Genomic DNA, 21972 nt, shown 5'->3' with positions numbered 1-21972 from the left:
CTTTGCATTGTGGGAGGAAACCCAGGTCACAGGGAGAACATACAAACTTAGATTATTAAGTCAATGAGTTACAGCTAAAAACATGTTTTGTGAGGTCATGGAGACCTTTAACTTTGACCTTTGACCAAATGGCAGATTTTCTCGTCTATTTCACTCAGTCCAAAAAGAACATCCAATGCTGTCATTAAACTCTGACCTGCAGAATGTACCTTACAAGCTTTACAGTTCTTTTATTCACATTGCATCTATTTTGCATGTCAGCGTTTTTACTTAAAGGAGGGAGAGCTCTGTTATTGTGAACTTTTCATGATGAATCTTTACACTTCAGTTGTGAAATCTCACATGACATCCACACTCCTCCTATAGTCCAGAGCATTTCTTAGCTGATTATGTAAAGCTTTTTTTTGTTATTTACAACAGGATTGTTAGAATCATATGACTTCCTGTAAGTACAGGCTCAGCGTTATTTGGTCTTGTATACAGTGTGTGTGGGAGCATGCGTGCTCATGGCTGTCATTGCTATGTCAGAGCGTACATATCTTCTCAGGGGAGATGCACACGTTCTTTCAATCACCAGCGCTTTGCAGCATTTATTTAATCTTGTATTTGTGTCTTGTGTTTGTCTACAGACACATTACTGGTGGTTACAGTATTTATGTTGTGTTTCCTCATATATCATTCCTCTCACCAACCTGCTACAGCTGCAAGGCTGCGCTCGCATTAGGTTGGTCCTTATTTATCAAACAGTCACTTTCTTTCTGCAGCTCAGTGTCAGGAAACTATATGAATTTTAAAATATCACATACAGGAATTTAGTCGTGTAATCATTCACAAGCAGGTAGGGGGGAAGTCAGTCAGAGCAGACAGGGCTCTCTCTCATGTTTAAAGACTCTGTGGAGAGCTGGACAACGACAGCAGCAGGATCATGAAACCCTCATGTCCTGCCTGGTCCCTGAACCAGGACCCTACTGTCTTTGATCCTGAGAGCCATAAACACTCCGTAAACATCAACACACCATTTCCTGCTAAAACCCCCCTTTGAAAACCAGTCCCCTGAGATGAACCACACTTCATTGTTGTTGATCACACAAATATCATGTTTTGTATCATTCAGCTTGGTTCCATCTCAACATTATTAGAAATCGTCTATGACTATTATTAGAATAATTAAACTTGTTTTCTTCTTCATCTCAGTCATGAAATGTAATAAGATCTGTACCTTTCCATAGAGCTGATAACTGATGACTTTTCCAGTGTCAAAATGATATTTTTTTCCCATTAATATTTATTGTAATAAATATTATTAGAAGTAGTATTAAATTACTATTAATTTAATTTGACCCACCATAGTTTCACATTGGCATCTCCCACATATAACTGACACTTGTAAAACCAACATACACACACACACACACACACACACACACTAAAACTAACTGACTGGCATTGAAGTAAAGACCTGTTAAGCTTTGTGTCTCAGCCTGCTTTCAGAACCATGGACAGCGCTGTGTGTCGTGTTGAGACAGAAAGACAGACACATCGCTCAGTTTGGTTTCTCTGCCTTTCATGGTTGTAAACAGAACTTTTGGCCCTAACTCAGATTTCTCCCCATTGTAGTGACGATCCACAGGAGGGAAATGACTTCAAGTGAAAGGACAGTTAGAGAGAGAGAGAGGGAAAGCTGCACACTGTGAACAGCTGTTTCTACACACCTCCCTTTGCTGATTTATTGATTATTAAATGTAAATAAATAATGATTTGTTTGTGATATCAGTTTTGTTTTTTTTTTTGTTTAGTTCTAAAATAGCATAGCACATTACCATAAAAAGTTTTTGAGAGAGACACAGGAGTTGTGTCCTAATTCAGCTAGCTCTTGGTAGCTGTCGTAAACCGCAAAAGCTGAACCAAAATGAGACATCCTGGTCTACGGAGGATCTTCTCTTTGTGTCACCAGCTGTTACCATTGCATCACAAAGCGCAGCTCCTTAACAACACGTATGTTTTCTTCACTAAAGCTTGAGGTTTTAAGGCCTTTGGTTTTAACAGTTGTACCATTAGCTGTTGAACTGAGCTGAAACCCGATACTTACATTTAACACTGTCATTCTCAGGCTCTCTGTCACTGTTGTTTGCTGCCATATTATTTTCACTACTGACGCAATGAGCCTTGAGATATGTTGGTCCATGAAGGATCCACCTGTTGGATCCTTTGAAAGGTGTGGCCCCTGAATTGGGCCACAGCTAGGGTAGCTCTCTGGTATGTCCGGGTGCTGCACTGCCCTCGTAGTGTAGTTCCATCTTTTTCTTCAGATCAAGTAACATGTAGAAAAGCAGTGCTTGAAGCTTTCTCAACAACTGCTCATCCACAAAACTTCCCAGTCGCCACTGCACTTCCTAGGTCCTCAACAATACACCCGCCATGTTTAAAGTGGATTAGATAAGAAGTTGTGGAGAAAATCAAAATGCAGGCAAACAGAGATTTCTCCTTTTATAATTAGAAAACAATCATAATTCCAGCTGAGGATGAATATACAAAATACAAATCCCTACTAAAAATACTTTTCTGTGACACTGAATACTAACAAAGAGCTCAGCTCTTTGCTGAGAATTTGATTTCATTCTTCCTGACTCCCACACACAATTCTATAAACTACAGTTAGAACTGTACTTACATACACAACTCTCATTTGCAGCTGTAATTTGAAAAGAAATGGAGTGAAACGTGAGCTGTTCCAGCACTTCTGTAGACATATTTTATTTGTTTTATCTTTATTTTTTAGGCACAAGGATATAGCAATCACACCAAACTGGACTGCCGTGGTAGGAGGGAGGGACAGTGGTTACCAGGGGTAACTGTGAGGCAGGACATGTTGTGGATTTGAATTTGAATTTACGAATGTGTGATGGGGGCATATTTGAGCTAAAATTTTCCCATCGCTCTTTAAACTGACCTGCAGTGATGACTGTTGACAGTGAAGGTGAGAGGTCAGGATTTAGGTCCAGTCACATCATATGTTTAGCTCTTCTATAGTTTTATAGGTGCACTGGAGACACATTTCTATGCTGTTTATTTCAGAATGATTTATTTATTTTATTATTTCTGGAAATAAAGTCGATCGGTTGATCTGTTTGTCTGATGTTGATTCAGTGCTGGTCTTTGTGGATCACTATGAGGGGTAAACTGTCGATAACTCACCACTGAAGATGCATTCCTCTCCAGAGTTACCAGTTTTATATATTAACTGAAAACTGTACTGTATGTTTATTTTAATCATATTTGTTGGTCTGTGTCTTTGCAATTAAATAGTTCCAGGAAGAAAAGAATAGAATTTAAAGAAACAGTGTTAGAACTTTAAATTATGTTTGAATTAAAGAGATAAAGCCTCATTTAATTTGAATTAAGTTGCTTTATTAACCTAGTAAATTTATTTAAGTTCATTTAGTTGATAAAGTCAACAGTATGGTTCTGAATGGGGCCCAGTATCCATGTGCAAGGGGTGAAATGACATAATATCTCCAGACTCAGCGTGTGAGTCCTTAAATGAGGAGAGAAGAAGAGATAGGAGCAGGTATGTGACTCATTGTTAGCCTCTCTGGTCCTCCTGACACCATAGCGGTTCTGGTATGCACTGGATAAAATAATTTATGACATATCGGTACAGCTTGTGTGTACAGTGCTGAGAATAGCAAGAATAGCTGATGGCAGTGAGTGACCTAGTCATGACTAAGGCCTCTGAGAGATTCCAAAAGAGTACAAAACATGCTCAATTTTTAATCCCTTCAAGTAGCAGTGGGGAGGGGCCTGAGTGGCCGTGGAGCAGTGAGGCAGGGAGCTGCTTTGGGCAATCATACACACACACACAGACACACACACACACTTGTCCTGGGTCTGCTCTCCCTGACTTGTTCCTGAGTGTGCCCTCATCCCTCAAGGTGTTTATGTTTCAATCAAAAGAGCCAGAGCGGTGTGACCACAGCTTTCTGGGTGACCAGCAGAGCTCCAGCTGCAGCCACCACCCTCACCTTACCAACCCCCTCACCCTCTTATTCAGCTGTTACCAGCAAACACTCCTGCTATTGGCCTTTTGTCCTGCTTTCTGAAAAGAACTTCAAAATAAATCCATCACTGTCTCCCATAGTGGAATTTTAAGAAGGGCTAGGATCGACCTTTGCCTGTCTGTTCTGTTTGTTTGAACATCTGTCACATCTAATATCACTGATACAGCTCTGACAGAACATGGACAGCAACGCATCTCATCACTTTATTCAAGTGTTATTCCAGAAGAGATTCAACACACTGGGCCACTGGTGTTATTGGAATCAAACTATACAGTCAGGTTGTATGAACCAGTTATTGTAGGTCCACTGCCAATATAGTGAATGAGCTACTCAGACAACAAATGATGAATCATTCTAAAAGCAGCTCATACTTCTGAATGAATCAAATAATGTAATCTAATCTAATTTTACACTTTCTGCTTTCCAGGCGCAAAAATAATGTTTTTGGGCTTCGGGGACCTTAAATCTTTATAAAAAAAAAAACAGTAATAAAAAAATAAAGTGAAAAAAAAATTTTAATCAATGGATTTGTCACTTCACACCCAGTTACTGTGGCAGATAAATGCATTGCCTTTTTCTGAACAGGGATAGATCATAATAACATCTCTGATAGACCAGTAACTAATTATAGCTGCAAGTGGCAATAATCAGGGTCCAATTTTGTAGAGCAGAACACCACGCACAGATGAACCGAGATTAAAACCATGAAAGAATTTTGACTCAAAGCTGTTTTCAAGAGCATACCGAAAAGCTAAAATGTATTATTACACCGTCACCTTGAGGTCAATAAATGTCATCATTGCTGCGTGAGTAGTGGCTGGAATTTGGAAACCACCTGCCAATTATGGTCAATTTTACTCTTACGGTTTTTGCTGCACGAGGCCTGAGAGGAAGAGAAGAGAAGGTTTAACAAGGAAGCTGCACAGATAGGCTGACACCTCGGCCCAGTACCCCCCCCCCCCCAGGCCTGAGTCCTGAACCCTCACAGACTTCATTTACGTCCCCTGGTAAGTGACTGAGCGTGAGGCTGCAAGGGCTCAAAATGGCATAAAGAGGAATGGGACAGCAATTTGTGACAGATCACCTTACTTGCTGTTCTGATAGCTACAGTGAGAGAGAAAGGAAGGTCAGGGACTTAATGCAGCAAAGGGTCACGGGGGTCAAACCCAGGCCGCCATGGTTAGGACTAAGCCCATGCGGTACCTGCTCTACCAGGTGGGTTTGGGACTTTTGATTTAACATTTTTTTGTTCCCTCCTTTCGCTTCTTGTTTGTAAACAGAGTTAATTGTTAATTGTTAATTATAAGCAAGATTGTCAGAACCATGAATAAAGTTCTTCATATGATATGAGAAGAAACACTGATACTTGCTGGTAATTTCGGTTTGATCACCGTCCAAAAGTGATGTTCAACAAGGTGAAATGTAAACAATATGATCACATGACAGGAATAAAAAATATTATTTCCATGTATAAACATAATTTCTATTAAAGTCAGACTAAAGATATATTGTAAATAACTGCATAAATTATTATGTTTGAGTATTTTCACTCTTTTGTCTGATGATGAACAAACTGTTCAGGATTTCAGGTTTTCGAGGTAACTTAAGGTTTAACTCTGGGTTTTCAGTCCTACAACGATGGTTCACTTGGGAAATCACCATGGCAACTTACACTGAACTCCTAACCTTCTCCAGCGCAGGTTAACTTAGAGGATCAGATCAAAACCTGTCAACAGCCAAACTACTGACCAGCCACATCACTGGAAAAATGGATTCATGATTCCTACGGGGTCCTGACAGGGACAAAAGAGTTAACAATAAAGTGATCAATAATAAAGAGCAGTAGATACAAAATATATAAAATCAGTGGAATAGTTTTCCTGTTTGAGTCTTTCCATGTGTGGTTTTAACACAAAGCTTCTAAACAGAGGTTATCACGCTACATAAATAGCCTGTATAATAACTATTATAGGTTCATTTTAATTGAACAAATATTCTTTAATCCGACAGGATTCCTGACAGTGATGAAGCTTTTACTCTCTTCTTCATCACTGCAGCCCAGAATAATATGAGGACACTCTGTGACCACAACTGGAAATAAAAATTAAACCTCTGATGTCTTTGATTAGAAAAATTAGCCACACACTGTTAATTATTTCCATGATTATAAAATGAACATTTCAGTCAGACTGACTCATCAGACATCGACTACTTTCCTCTTTTCTTTCTCTCCTCTCTGCAGCAGAAACAGTCTGACATGAACTTTAACTGTTTTATCTGCTTCACATGTTCATAACCGTTTGTTCATCATCAATATATCATATTTAGATATGAAAATAATATTTTTTATTCCAGTCATGTGATCATATTGTTAACATTTCAGATGGTACTATAACCGAACTCACATCAACTTGCTTCTCTGGAGTGTAAATGTCAGTATTATTGTTTAAAAATGAGAATAAATAGAAAATCACTTTGTTACAGCAAGATATTGAATACATTTGCAGACAATGTGAACACCATTTGAAACACTAGATATCCACCATCTAGAAAAGTCACCATAAAGGAGCAGTCTACTGTTTTCAGATTGACACCTGTGAGGGAGTGGGTGTGGGGTGTCCCAATGCCCCCCCCCCCCCCCCCCCCCCAAGCCTTAAGACCTGAACCCTCACAGACTTAATTGACGTCACCTGATGAGCCATTGAGTGTGAGAGGCTGCAAGGGCTCAAATGGTATAAAAAGGAATGGGACAGCACTTATATCACGTTACCTTGACGATGCCAAAACATTTGCATTCAATTGTGGGTTTGGGACTTTTGATTGTACATTTTTATTCCCTCCCTTCACTCCCCGTTTGTGAAAAAAAAAAAAAAAAAAAAAAAAAATGTTGGATCAGATCTGATCCAATTTGGATATTAGGAATTCACCATCATGTCTTCATAGGACAAATAACTCCACAGGTCTGGCTCTGAATCACAGTGAGCTCTGTGTTTGTACTGTCATGGACTGTCTTTTATTCTTTTAATGCTAACATTAGGGTTCATTCCTTTCATGCATGTTTGTTAACCGTTCTTCTATTTTATCATTTCTTGCATTTCATGGCCATTGTTTGCTGTTTTTTTACACTTATAGGCGTCCCCCGATAACCATTGCAACTCTGTGTGTAATGTCACAACGCTATGAACTACAACAACCGTGCGGACTTACGGACAGTGTGTATAAAGGGCTGAAAGTGTGTGCTGGAGAGTCCTCATGTCCTCGATGCTTTGACAGTGGGACAGAACTAAGCCTTCAAGAACTTACTGGGAATCTTCCTCCATGTCTATGAGTCTGTGAGGGGGGGGGTCATTGGAATTGGGCCAGACAGTGCCAGTGCGGGAGAGTGGCACGACTGAGAAGCGAGTGTCTCAACAACCAATAGCAAGTTTAAATCCAGTTTGATTCCAGTGTTTATTGAGTTAACACAAACTTTCCAGTGGAGAATCCCTGAGCTGCATCCGACCGGAGACTGTGGCCAGGTTTGGTTGTTCCTCTTTAGCTTGTTGCTCCTGTGACGTTGTCTCAGTCATAAACCTGGAGAATCAGAGGATTGGAGTAATAGACTGAGGAGGCTGCTGATGCTGGAGACTGCCCTCTTTAAAACCTCTGACCTCCCGGACTGACCCTTCCCCTTCAACAACCTTTACTAACCTTACTTTGAAAACAAAACCAAACAAAAGACGTCCTCACACTGTAATGACAGCTGGTTCTTGTTTACTATACTGATCACTGTTAATGATGCTTAATGCTTCCTGATTGATTTTTCATATTAAAATCCACTTTAATATGAAAATTTTGGGAGGAAGTGTTTACTTTTCATGGTAACTTATCGCCAGGGGAAAAAAGCAAAGTGGGGCGCCTGACGTGATTCTTCCTCTGCTGATTAATTCAGTGCTTTGAACATAGAAGGAGTTTATGAAAACAACAAACATGAAGAGGTTTATAGTTGGCATCAACCAGGGAACAAGGGAACATAGTAATAACAGCTAATTGCTAATAAATGCCTGTTTGTAGAACCAAAAAAAAAAAAATCATACTGAGATAACCTGAAGAATATCAAGCTCATCGTCTGTCACGGCTGAACTTGAAACAGCGATTATTAAAATCGAACAAAAAAAAACTCTGTCTTCAGATTGCTCGTTGTTTTGTCCCAAACCCATAAACACTCAGTTTTAAACAGAAGTCCAACTCCAGGTCCAGTCAGCTGTAAGTGATTTTTACTCATGCAGTTTGATTCCTTGGGATAGTTCAAGGTTAATCTGCAGGTCAAGTCACACAGGACTGCACACTCATTTACTACATCACCCAGATCTTGCAGCACTGTGATGATGTCAACATCCTCAGGTGGATCTGTAGAGTCTGCTGCCTCTTGTCGCACAATGTCGACCCCCAAAACCACTTTCTCCATCACTGCACCAGTTAGCCCTTGCTTTGTCCAACTAACTGTACAAACCCAAAAGATATTCACACCTGAGACCAGCATGATTTGCATATTATTTCATTAATATTTGCTTATTTCTTTAAGGAATAAACCTGGTGATTGATTGTATTTTTCTTATTGTCAGTAAATCCCATGAAAAGACCAAATCCAACAATCCACTGCAGGATTTGAGTCCCTGGCGGCGTAGTGTGTTACTGCAGGTCATTCACTAGGTCCCCCCGTGTGGTTCTGGGATTTTTGCTCACTGTTCTTGTGATCATTTTGACCAGATCGAGGGAGATTATCAGTGGTCTTGTATGTCTTCCATTTTTCTAATAATTGCTCCCACAGTTGATTTCTTCACACCAAGCTGCTTACCTATTGCAGATTCAGTCTTCCCAGCCTGGTGCAGGTCTACAATTGTGTTTCTGGTGTCCTTTGACAGCTCTTTGGTCTTGGCCATAGTGGAGTTTGGAGTGTGACTGTTTGAGGTTGTGGACAGGTGTCTTTTATACTGATAACGAGTTCAAACAGGTGGCATTAATACAGGTAACGAGTGGAGGACAGAGGAGCCTCTTAAAGAAGAAGTTACAGGTCTATGAGAGCCAGAAATCTTGCTTGTTTGTAGGTGACCAAATACTTATTTTACCGTGGAATTTACCAATTAATTCATTAAAAATCCTACAATGTGATTTCCTGGATTCTTTCCCCACATTCTGTCTCTCATAGTTGAAGTGTACCTATGATGAAAATTACAGGCCTCTCTCATCTTTTTAAGTGGGAGAACTTGCACAATTGGCAGCTGACTAAATACTTTTTTGCCCCACTGTAGTTACACCACTTAGTACACACTTCAGTATACAGATGCATTCATAATTCACAGGTCTATAAATATAATCATTTCAGACCCACTCTACTGTAGTAAAAGAGTGTCAGCACTTTTCAACTAAACACACTTTCGCTCAGACTGTTTGATTGATGGAAACACATTCCCAATATTAAAATATTCCATTCTGGAAAAGGTGTTTTAAAATCACACATCGCCTCAAAGACCTCATGCACATCTTTAGACAAGCCTTTAACATGTACAAAACTTAAATGAGCTGATTATATTCATTATTTAAATTACATTGTGACACACTGGCTTGCGTTGTGTGTGTGTGACGGCTCCCACGTGTCCACACCGCCAGCATGTCTGCTGCCAGCTCCATCTTTCTACCTTGAGTTTGCCTTTGATAATGTCCGTCAATAATGAAACGTTAGATTTCCTTTCATTAAAAACCCTATTAACCTTATTTACTCTCTCTCACACACACACACACACACACACATAGAGGGGTGTGTGTGTGAGAGAGAATATTGGTGCAAAAACATTGATAGTGGCTAGTTTGGTATTATATCAGTCTTTAGCACCTGGTTGTGAACCTTAATTTTCACGTTGGTTCTGGTTGTTCAGAGCTGTCAGCAGAGGGCATTCACAAAGACCATGCTGCAAACCAGCATCAGGAAATGATAACCTCAGCCCCAGTCTGGTTGAAAGCTATTTCTTGCTACTTTGTTTCCATGGCAGTGTTGATGAGCTGCCTGGGTTGGGGGTTGGGGGTTGTCTGTGTGTGTGTGTGTGAGAGAGAGAGAGAGAGAGAGGGAGAAGGCAACAATGAGGTGGAAAAATAGACAGCGTCAGGGATAATGTTCATATTGGCTGACACAAGGGAAAAGCAGCTTTTAAAGCGTTTAGCTTTAATTTCATTCAGGAGTGACATAATTGATTTTAATGAGATGTTTATAGAGTGAAGTGTCGGTGTTGCTAAATCATTTGCGAGTCTGCCTGACGGGTACTTGTGAGGCTTGCACCGGGGAGAAGGAGAGAGGCACATAAACCTCTGCTGCCAGAACTCCTCCAGCAAGCCTCCACTCATCTTCATTCACTCCTGCACATTGCTCCACACATTTGGCTGCTCATTTTAATTAAGAGCATATTTATTTCTTGAAATACTTTCTAAACTTTGACACGGTATTGGACTGAAACGCTCCAACTGGAAAGTCTTTTTGTCAGCTTAGCCTTTTGTTAAACGGCAAAAATACACATCATCATAAATTGAGGCTCTGCAAGTCCCAGCTATGTGGGTGAGAATATAAGTTTGCTTCGAGAATCCGTTGATTCCTCCTGTTCACAGTATCAGTGCGGTGATTGACTGACAGAGTGTCACATTGTTATTATGAGGTCCCTGCGGCCTGTGGGCTTTATAACGGAGAGAGAGAATGGCAACATCACAGGGCTGCAGCTCCTGACTGGCTGCAGTGAAGCTGGCACACACACTAAATACACAAAGTATCGTTGGTTTGTGAAGGCTGATGTCAGAGACTGTCCTCATCTGGTAAAGATTTCAAAAACGTCAAATTGCCTGTATTTATATTTCCTTGACAAGGATGTCTGCAGTCATGTAAAAGAAAACTGTTGTCATAGCTGATATTGGCCATGGGTTGATTTTTGAAGGCTACTGCTGATAACCTACTTTGTTGTTTTGGTTGGATTATTGATATCAGGCTTAAGTACCTGGTCACAGCAGAGAGTTGCACAGTAACGTAGCTCCACTGAGCACATCTGGAAGACACATCTGGAAGTATGCAGATGTAGCAATGAATAGTTTTGTCTGTAGCAAATGGATTCACAGAGCAAAGCTCTCATTGGTTCTCATTCAACAGAGCAGCAATCCCCTCAAAAGGTGTCATTGTCGAGATGGTGCGTTTAACTGATCATTTTAACATAAAGGTAAAATGTACATCGACTTTACTTGCTTTTCACAGCGATTCCACTCCGGGCCAACTGGGATTTGAGCAGGTAGTCCTCAGTCCAGTGCCCCTGCGTACTGCACTGATCATCACACCTGTGGGCGGAGCCTGTGTCTTTATACATCGGGAGGGCCAATGGTTTAATAGGAGGGACTCATATGCACGCGTACATGCACTAACATGCATGTGCTACGAGAGCAGCTACCAAAACAAAGACCAGAGAAACGCAGATTACAACACACACAGAGAGGGTGTGGCTTCGTTCTCTGCTCAGGACGCCCTTAGTCCACTATATCTTTACATAGAAAATAGCTGTTCGCTTCTATATTATTGTTTAAAATTTCATGCACAGAACCTTTAAGCTCTCCTCTTCTCTCATCATGAGGCTAACATTCGCTCTTGTACCCGCAAATTATAAAAATGTAATAAGCAGGTTCCCATAAAAATTAGCCAAGCATATATCAGCTCTCTTAAACACTTGAGATATTGCCCTTAAATCAAAGTCCACTTGTGAATTCCCTTCGTTTTGGACACTTCATAATGCAAGCTGTCCTACCACCACTTGACACTGGTTGACACCTGTATCTGCAAAACAGTATCACAGTCTCTCCCTGAACACAAACACTTCACAGCCTCCACCTGACACCCACACTGCAAAAGAATCACACTCCCTTTGCTTCAACACCTTCTTCTAACACTGATTATTAATACCTCACAGTCCTGCGGCTACACACTGAATCCAGGCTGAATTTCAACAAGGCAAACTTATTGACTGTGATTGATTTTGAAACATCTCTGGACACCTCCTATGTATATAAATACAGACACACACACACAAATGCGCTCGCTGACGGACATCGAACAGCAGCATGAGTGTGTGTTCACCAAGCTATAGTAGCCAAACAGGCATCTTAAGCTGCAGCCTTCTGATGCTCAATCAGGCTTCAAATGGGGAAAAACAACAGGTTTGGCAGTGATTTTTTTTCTTGCAGGACAATGCTTCCCTGAGCACCCAAGGACACGGTTTCCATGCAACAACTGTGGAGAGCTGTTTTGATTGTTTTTCAATCAAGCGAAACAAAAACTAATTGTTGAGGAACTGGAGAATTATGGGCTTCTTTCATGAAGCGTGGATGACTGTTACTTCTAACTTCTGTGACACACTCACACCCTCAGTCCAAACATATACACATATATATATATATATATATATGTGTGTGTGTGTGTGTGTGTGTGTGTGTGTGTGTGTGTGTGCGTGTGTGTGTGTATGTATATGTCAGTGCACATCAAGGTTTTGTTTGCTGTATATTTCATTTGCTTGAGTGGTCTCTCTCTACTGTATTAAGTAAGAACCTCATTGACAACATGTTTGTTTGCTTTCACTCCGTTGTCTCCATTTCAGGAATAATGTCCACACACATCCTCACAATAGAGCTTCACCCCGTTCTGTTGAATCTGTCTTTTGTACATCCAGTATCACATTTTCTCAAGCGCAGTGTGACAACTATTGCACCCGCTGTACTGCATACGTATTTTAATTTACACTGTATGCATATTTTTGCATATATTTAGTGTTCTGAAAGGCTTTTAAGAGTTGGTTATTTGTTCATTACATTAGAGCCGCAGCTAAATAAGTATGTTCTGTTTTATTAGGACTAAACTTCATCAAAAAGACTTTGAGAATTTACAAATGGTTAGAAGAATATTGGCATATGAGATGAACACTCTTGTCATTAAGGGACCTAAGAGTAAGTAATCGGCCTAGTAAAGTAATCAGTCAAAATGGAGGAAAATTACCTGGTTCCCTCTGTGGACCTGTCTTCAAAAAAACTGAAGCAGCAGCAGTAGTAATATTAGTAGTACAGTGTTACGTGATGCTTTAGAGTTGAAACCCTGAAGGGGGAGGAGTGACAGCCCTCATCTCTCATGCTGCAGTAACATGTAAATCTGCAGCAGATGAATGAGCCACTGACAGTCTCCGTCTGTCTCTACTCATAAACTAAAATATGCTTATAAAACATTTTTGGGTTTTGTATATAACAGCCACACAAATTCTCTATATAGTGTTTTTATATCATCTCTTTCCTTTATTTTTCATGATTTATCTCACTGTAATCTATACTGGCGATTCACACGCATGGAATCATTATTAATATGGGTTGAAAATGTCAGTAGCATATTTATATGTTTGTAATTTTTTCATTAGTTTTATTCATTCTTATTTTATATGTTAGATCTGCTCTTATACTCATTATAGTAGTTTTTCTTACAGAATACAATCACTACTCCTGCCCTAAGTTCTTTTCCGATAACTGCATATTTTGTCAACGCTGAAATGATCGAATATTTATGGCGATTGTGTCTGTAGCATGAATAGACCCAGATCCATACACATGTGTTTTGACGGGAAGCTTTGAGAAGCCATCATGATATTGAAATTTCTCTGATTCTGAGCTGATCCATCCTGCCAGGCCGCTATGATTCGCTGTGTGCTGTATCCCATGTTAATAATGCCCTGTTTCTACCCTCCCTGTCTTGGTTTGCAGACGGACGCTGCGCTGATGTATGATGCTGTGCACGTGGTGGCCGTGGCTGTGCAGCAGTCTCAGCAGATCACTGTCAGCTCATTACAGTGCAACCGACACAAGCCCTGGCGCTTCGGGAACCGCTTCATGGCCCTCATCAAAGAGGTAGATGCTTCTCTACCTGCTCCCCATTCTGTCTTCTTCCTCAACATACACCGCACCTTCACACAGAAAACACGTGCTCTCAGGAAAGCGGGCAGCGGCGGAATATAAATAAGACTAAGGCACTCAAGAAGGGAAATATGAATAAATAGAAATCATTTATCAGTGTATTTATTTATATGGAAGTTATATTTCCAGATTGTGTACGTACATACTCCCCTGAGGAATCAGCCATGTTGATCCTGCTCTCTGAATTTCCACATTAATCATCTATGCAGAAACATAAACACAACATTATCTAAATTTTGGGTAATTACCCCACAGTTTGCAGCGTTTGTGAAGCTGGGACGGTTAATCCAGAGCTTTCTATCTGTGGAAACGCAGGGGATTAAGCAAACTATATTTAGGGCTCTCCAAACTTCTGTTCTCTTTTAGTTTGCAGAGATCATGAAAATACTTCTAAGAATCAAACCATATGGGTAGAGATTTGGATGTATTTATATTAAGCGCACAGTTTTTCACCATGCAAATCTCATCTTTGCCTCCCTGACCCTCCCCTCGTTCCCGCTCTTCTTTCCATCTCCTCCCCATCTGCTGCTTTTAGGCTTTCTTTGTCCTCCGTCTTGAGGATCTCTAAGCCCGTAGAGTCAAACAGGAGGATGCCAGCATTTCTAAGACGACACTGTTTAACTCAACGGCTACATTGCAGAAAAGTCATTGGCACCATTTATGCTGGTGTAAAATGATGAGCCTCGACACTAGCTGACATGACATTGTCGTTGAAATATTCTGTCCCACAGGATCTTTACTGACCTGAAGAACTCATTTAATAATGTCCCCAGATTGTTCTTGAAGTGGAATGTGTATACATTTTCTCAGTGATTCCCAACCTGGGGTGGATCCGCAAAGGTATCGCAAAGATATCACAAGTGGGCAGAGAAATCATTTGCTAAACAGTACAATGTTGGTGAAAATAAAAGTAAGTGTTTTACAACAAAATGATTTTTAAAATAATTAAAAATGTTTCAAAATTTCTTGCATCATTGTATTTTCTCAAATGAAGGCCTGTCACTGTGATAAACAAGTGGTAGGAACTTTTAAGTTGTTACCGGCTGGACCACTTCGCCGCCGCACCTCGCCGTTTACTTGTTCGTGATCTCAGTCTGATTGAATGTTAAGGTCTTAGATCCCTTGCAAAAACTGGACTTTCAAAACAGCCAGTTCGCAACAGAAGATAAAGATGGTGAATCGACAAATGATTTCTCCCCTGTCAAACAAAAAAAAGAAAAATCAAGCTTCCCCTGATTTCAGTTCAGACTAGAATCTTCCATCGTTATAATTAGAATAAAAAATACTCTGAGAACGTATTCTTTGGCCTCTGTATTGTTACAGGGTCGGATGTGGGCCACCAACATTTTTTCAAGTGGTCTATGAGTTGAAAAATGTTCTGTTAATCTATAAAGTATGTAGGATATACACTCAAAAACCCTGCAGATTGTCCCCATCACTAGCAACGAATAAACTGTCTGTGTTTGCAGAGTATTACAGGATATAATAAAAATAATTACAACATCTGTTCAAAGTTCCATGAAAAGTGGCATCCATGTCGATGGTACATATTGGATGGGGTCATGCTCCCCAGAGGATGAACCCTTGTAATTTTAATGATCCAGTGACCTTTCTGCCCCCACCAATTTTTGGAAATAATCTTTAATATTCTTAATCTCACAACCTGCAATACCAGGTTGTTTTGAAGTCTACCACATGTGAGCTCAAGAGGTAGAGCAGGTCTTCCACTAATCAGAAGGTTGGTGGTTCAGTCCCCAGCTCGTCCATTCCATGTGTCGAAGTGTCTTACCCCCCCCTTATATATGTCTATACATACAACTATTACGTACAGAAATATATAAATACACACATTTAGAGAGCGAGAGAGAGATAAAGTTGTTTGGGTGGTGTATGACAACAGTTGTCTTGGTAATCTGGCTGTTTGACTTTTGATCTCTTTTGTTCAAATGTAAATCTTGGCTTGATAGTGAGGCTACACAGTTCTGATCTGTGTGACAGAAAACATTAGGGAATCATCATCTGAGGAGCATGACTGTCCAACAGTAGTTGAGATACCACATTCTGCACATGGCCTGGCGGCGGTGCTAAAAGAAATGTCACCAGAAACCATCTGATTTACCTGCTGGACCTAATGACATGGTGGAGACATGAATATCCAGACCAGATTTCCATGAAATATCTTGTTCTGGACCAAAAACAGACTGAAAGACAGAACACATTCACATATTTTTTCTTACCTCAAAGACTGACAGACACTCCTCACCTGATCCTTGGTAGTCGTAATTCATAATAGTCCCTATCGGACGTACGCGTATGACTGTATGTGTGAACAGTGCTGGTGTCTATAGACAGGTATTCAGACACTGAGTCAAAGTAGTATGAGTATGAGTAGTATGACAAATGCTTTCTAGCACAGTTGACTGTTCTAAGTAACTTCCAGATCTGTGACTCCCACTCATCTCACTAAAGATAGGCCCTGAAGTTCCCGGCTCCCAGTCACAGCAGCATTGTGATGATTTGCTGTGCCTGAGAAAAAGCCTTTCCCGCTCTGAGCCACTTTCATGCTACATTGTATCCTATCACATCCCTAAATATCTGTAAAGATTGGGTAATTGCCTTCCCACTGTCACAAATGCAGCCTCAGAGTGTGTGTAGGCACCTTGATGCCAGGGAAGACTGTACAAACAGAAACAGTGTGTGAGTGTGTGGATATCGTTCTTTGATTGCTCTGCCTCAAACAGCGACACCAAACACATATTGGAAAGCAGAGATGTGGGGTTAATTCTGGTGGTTGAATGTCTCCTCTGATACTGTTGGTGTGTCTGTGTGTGTCACTGTAGGCCCACTGGGACGGCCTGACCGGGAGAATCACTTTCAACCGCACCAACGGCTTGAGGACAGACTTCGACCTCGATGTCATCAGTCTGAAGGAGGAGGGTCTTGAGAAGGTTGTATTTTTAATGTGTGTGTGTGTGTGTGTGTGTGTGTGTGTGTGTGTATGTATATATATAAAACAGAAGCGGAAAAGTAGTAGTGATTCATAAAATATCAACACACACACACACAAAAAAATACCTCATTAACATGTAGGTGTGAATGCAATCATCAGTGAAGGGGCCTTGAGGGAACTCTCTGGCAGCCATATTGCAGGTCCATCAGTCACTGGAAACAGTGGCTATGAATGACATAGCATTTTCTAAACTTACTATACGTATTCAATTAGAATTAAATAAAAAAAAACAAATTTTACCAGTGACTTGTCTGTGTAAAGGAATAGTTTCCCTTCTTTCTGAGATGAGGTCAATATCAATCTTATGTCTGTGTGTTCAGGTGGGACATAGTTAGCCTAGCATAGCATGAAGACTGGAAGAAAGGGGAAACAGCTAACCTGGTTTTGTCCAGAGTTAAGTGCATCACCACCTCTGTAGCTTACAGATTAGTGTGTTGTTTTGATTTAGTTTCGTTTAGTGTGTGCAACACGTAGAAATGTAAATGTTTCATGCTGGAACTGTTTCTTATCAAACAGCTGCTGGTTGTTGTGGCTGCACAGTTGGTCATCACAGGGAGGTTGCCAGTTTGGATAGAAAGGTAATTCCTGCACACATTTATCACCTCTGCATTGATTAATATTATTACCAATTTAATGTCAAGAATGTGTCTATGTTCAGCCCCCTCTTCTATTTCAGTATCTATAGGTATTTATGTATATTATTTTATACCCTTGAAGCTCCCTACCCACCAAAGCTGGATGTGTGGTGTGCATGAGCTTTTGGGGGGTTTGTATATATACATACAAACATAACAACTTGAAAAAACAGTTTATAATAATTGTCAGATATTGTATTTTTTGACAATGGAGGAAATCCTAATTGGATAAGCTGCCACATGTGATCATGGACACACCTCCGACACAGCTGTGGATTATCCTCTAATAAGAACTATGTCATTTTATGGTTGATATGTCTCGGGAAAGGTCCTTGTGACTGAAATGTTGACCTTTTTAATAGATCAATGCAGAGGTGATAAGTGTGTGTAGGAGTAAATGTTTCTGTCTGGGGTCAACTTGATTCCCTGAACCACAAAAGAGTTCGAGCAGCTGGTGCGTGTGTTGCCACCTCCTCATCAGCTGCCAGTTCTGGGACCAAAACCAAACTTAAGCTCTGTGCTCACTGTCTGTAGTTTTAGTTTGTATCTAAAACAAATAAGATACAATGTGTCCATGTGTGAGCTTTGGAGGTGTTGATAGATGTGTGTGTGTGAACTGGACAGAGCCAGACCTGAACCCTGTCCGGTCCCGAGTCCAGCTCCAAACACGTTCTCATCTCACTCTAGGATTGACAGAAACTTCAAACTATTCATTTAAGTTTGTATTAACATCAGTTTGTTAACAAATATGGAAGCATGACTGCATCCCAAATGTTTATTGTCTCACTAATACATAACATTTGGCAAATATTAGAATGTCCATGTGTAGACTTTGAAAGGTTTTGACTTTTGGCTGAAATACAATGCATCACTTGGAGGCTGAGATGGCTGTTTGTGAGTCTGTCGACTGTCTCATGGAATCCAAAAAATTGACAGGCTCCTCCTTTTGTTCAATTAACATAGTGCCGACTCAGCTACAGACACTAAGAGTAAAAAAACTGCAGTTCCATGACTTTTTAGAGCAAACAGCAGTCAACCCAAATCTCCACATTTATGTTTTGAAACTTAACAGAGCTCACAGTTTGGTTTCAACCAATCCAAGAAGAGTTTATTTGAGGGTCCTTGGCCTTGTTTAGATACTTTTTTTTTTTACTCTTTTGACATTTCACCTGTCATCCAAGAGGCTTCTTCCGGTCTGACTGACAGGTGTGGATCTCCTAACCAGTCAGTCCTCCATTCAGCTTTTCTTGGATAACCATGAATCTTCATCTTCACAGATTTCAAACCATCAACAGTGTTTCATGATTGAGATGCAAGGTTACAGTGTCACAGTGCCCCACACTGTTTTTCCTTTTTATGTATTTAGCTGTTGCTTGTCCACAGCCAATCCTCCAAAGGAACTTTCTGACCAAGTTGCCGGGAGACTTGTGAAGTAACTACAAAGCCTCAGTAAGAGCTATGTATTGTAATCAAAATAAATTGGATCCATCCATCCAAGGAATACATGAGGATCAAACCGCCACACTGAGCCAGCCCCAAAGTTGCCATCAACTTAAAAGAATGTTCAAGTTCAATTCAGAATTAGACAGGAAGGTCTGGAGAGGAGAGGCACGACATGTGACTGAGGTCCAGATTGAAATTCAGGACTTCACCTCAGTGGAACAGGCAAGTTCACTGAGCCACCAGGACAGGCCAAATGTCAGATTTAAATTATGGAAATTTTGTTAGAATGTGACACTAAATCTGCATTTTGACAAACAGAACAGAAAGACAATGTTAACATGCACAGTGAAGACACACTTTAATGGTTATACAGCACAAACTTAGCTTCATCAGGTCAAAGCAAAATATGAATATGAGACACGTTTCAGAGACATGTGACATAGTCTGCCCTCAGTACAGTACTTCAAGTCCACATGTTATTGATGGTTCAAATCATATTCCTCCTGTCTGTACGAGCCGTGAAGAGATCCCCTGTAAAAGAAAGTGGAAAAAATCTAGTCACACCAAAGCCAAGTCACATCATGATTTTTTTTTTTAAAAGTGACATTAACTGTTAATTGTTTCCTCACTAAGACTGTGGTGGAAACTCCACTTTGTTGCCATGCAACTCAAAAAGTGCTTAGACTCGACGCAATGGGAGATTCTGCCTCATTTTTGTTTTTGTGTGACTCTGACAGATGGAAGGTTTTTTCTGCAGCTAACAGTGCAGACATTAGATCCAGCTACTGTAGCTGACAGCACACTCCGGCTCTGTATGTTTGTGTGACAAATCAGATTGATTTCAAAGCTTGCCAGGAACTCAAGCTGTTTTTCTTATTTTACTCAGAACTCTCTCATGTTTCCTCTCATCTCTGTGCATAATAAGGGCTGACAGAGAAAGAAAGAGGTCGCTGACAGTTATGGGATATTTAGAAAAGAAAATTCAACGGGCTGTTGGTGGTGAAAGTGTGTTGTTTCCGTTAACAGTAAGCAGATGAAATATATGATCCAGGAAGGTTGGTTAGAGTAACAGAGCTGAGTTTGGTGGCTCATCAGATGCAGGATCACGGCTTAGGAAAGGTGTAGCATGAACACCACAATTTAGAATTTGCTCGCGTTGAAAAGGGGCACCAGTCTTCAGGAGGACAACAATGAATTACCTCATTGATTAATGTTATCAATCTCATATCGGAAGCCATGACTTCTCGAATCAATGGATCTCTAGTCTCTACATCAAAAGAACACAACAGGACAACAGCTGGGTGTAAATAAAGGAGTTTATTAACTAAACTACTCTCTACAGAGTAAATGCAAGGTGTAATAATCATAAAGATGAAAATAATAATGAAATGATCAGTGTGATGAGTTGGCAATGGTGGGAGAGGATATGTTATGGCTATACAGCTGATGATACTATGAATGAGATTTGATGATTAAATATTACTATATTTCGACCCAGTCATGAGCAGAGTGTTAAGACCGGCCTACTGTCAGTCGCGCTGTAGCTGAAGACCCTTGGCTGGAACCCAGGTGGCTGTGGTTGCCGTGGTAACCCTGGAAACACAGGATCTAGGTGGATTCTCCTCGAGGCCGTGTCCCGTTATCACGGTGACAGATTCTTCCGGTGTCAAAAATCTTCAAAAATGAAAACATAATAAAATTTAAAAAGAAAATTACTCTGAGGCACTTCTGTTGTTTTGGTTCAGTTGGTCTTGACTTGGCTTATTGAAATAAACAAAAAGAATGTTACTTGGAGCACGGGGCAAAGGAAGAATAAAGGATGTGGACAAAATGATAAAGTACAAAATGGCTAAGAGCAGTGGCTAAAAGCTAGGAGCTAAGAGCTGTAGCTAAGAGCTAATGTGTGAATTGATCACAACTGTTTTATCCCCTGGGGGTTGGTGCACATTTCAGGGGCGTCACCCGTCTCCCCTTGTCTTTCAGCTTGGTGAAGAGAATCATTTTCCTCGGTACTTTTGAATTGTTTAATTCTAGAGTTTACCTATAAACTCACACATTCGTCTTCCACCATGAAAATAAAACCTTAACTGAAACAACATATAAACCTAATGGCACTAATAATGACAGACAGGAGTAATACAAGTGTTGCTTTCATATTACATCCTTCAAACCTGGAATTAATCATAATACAAGTGGTTAACTGATCAAACAACTTAATAAATAACTGCTGTGTAATCCACATTTATGGACTATTAGTTTTACGAAATGTTTATAATATATATAATATATTACTATAATAGTAACAAAATTAATAATATAGACATCATGGATGTCATGTAGTGTGTGTTACCTTGTGTGAAGGATGCTGACAGTATGGTCACATGAAGGACATTGTCTTAAAATCTACATGTTACATTTCAAACATTCCACGGGATAGAAGTTTGGGATTAAACTATTGCATAGGAACATCTCATGAGTTACAGAACAGTTAGATATTTCATTATATATTCTTCCTCAGTTCTGTGTCTGTGAAGAGAGTTCTGCTGGTCACTACCCAGGATTGGAATGTGGGTTGTAGTTTATGATTTGGTTATCTAAGAGGGACAGACGGAAAGGGGAGAGACTGGTTTGTGTGTTTGTGTGTGTGTGTGTGTGTGTGTGTGTGTGTGTGTGTGTGTGTGTGTGTGTTCATGTATGGCACAAAGAGGTCAGGATTCACACCTTAGTGATAATCAGACCTTTTGTTGTTACTTTTCTATATAAGAAACAATCAAATATCATTAGACAGAGTCTTATTGTTACAAACTGGAGATTTTGC

The 21972-nt window shown here is 40.3% G+C and overlaps 1 protein-coding gene across 3 annotated transcripts in view; it reads left to right on the top strand.

The window, feature by feature from the left end:
- Nucleotides 1-21972, top strand: part of LOC111661749 (glutamate receptor ionotropic, kainate 2) — a 335637-nt gene that overhangs the window by 188761 nt on the left and 124904 nt on the right. For all 3 annotated transcript variants that reach the window (XM_023415412.2, XM_087176389.1, XM_087176390.1), the window contains 2 exons: nt 13857-14000; nt 16907-17014. In XM_023415412.2, the coding sequence (XP_023271180.1) occupies nt 13857-14000; nt 16907-17014 (252 nt within the window). The remainder of the gene's footprint in view (nt 1-13856; nt 14001-16906; nt 17015-21972) is intronic.

The sequence above is a fragment of the Seriola lalandi genome, unplaced genomic scaffold (assembly GCF_002814215.2).
Source record: "Seriola lalandi dorsalis isolate HSWRI2012SDOR001 ecotype SW California unplaced genomic scaffold, Sedor1 jcf7180002054551, whole genome shotgun sequence".
NCBI classification, from domain to species: Eukaryota; Metazoa; Chordata; class Actinopteri; order Carangiformes; family Carangidae; genus Seriola; species Seriola lalandi.
This window is presented reverse-complemented; position numbering and strand designations above follow the sequence as displayed.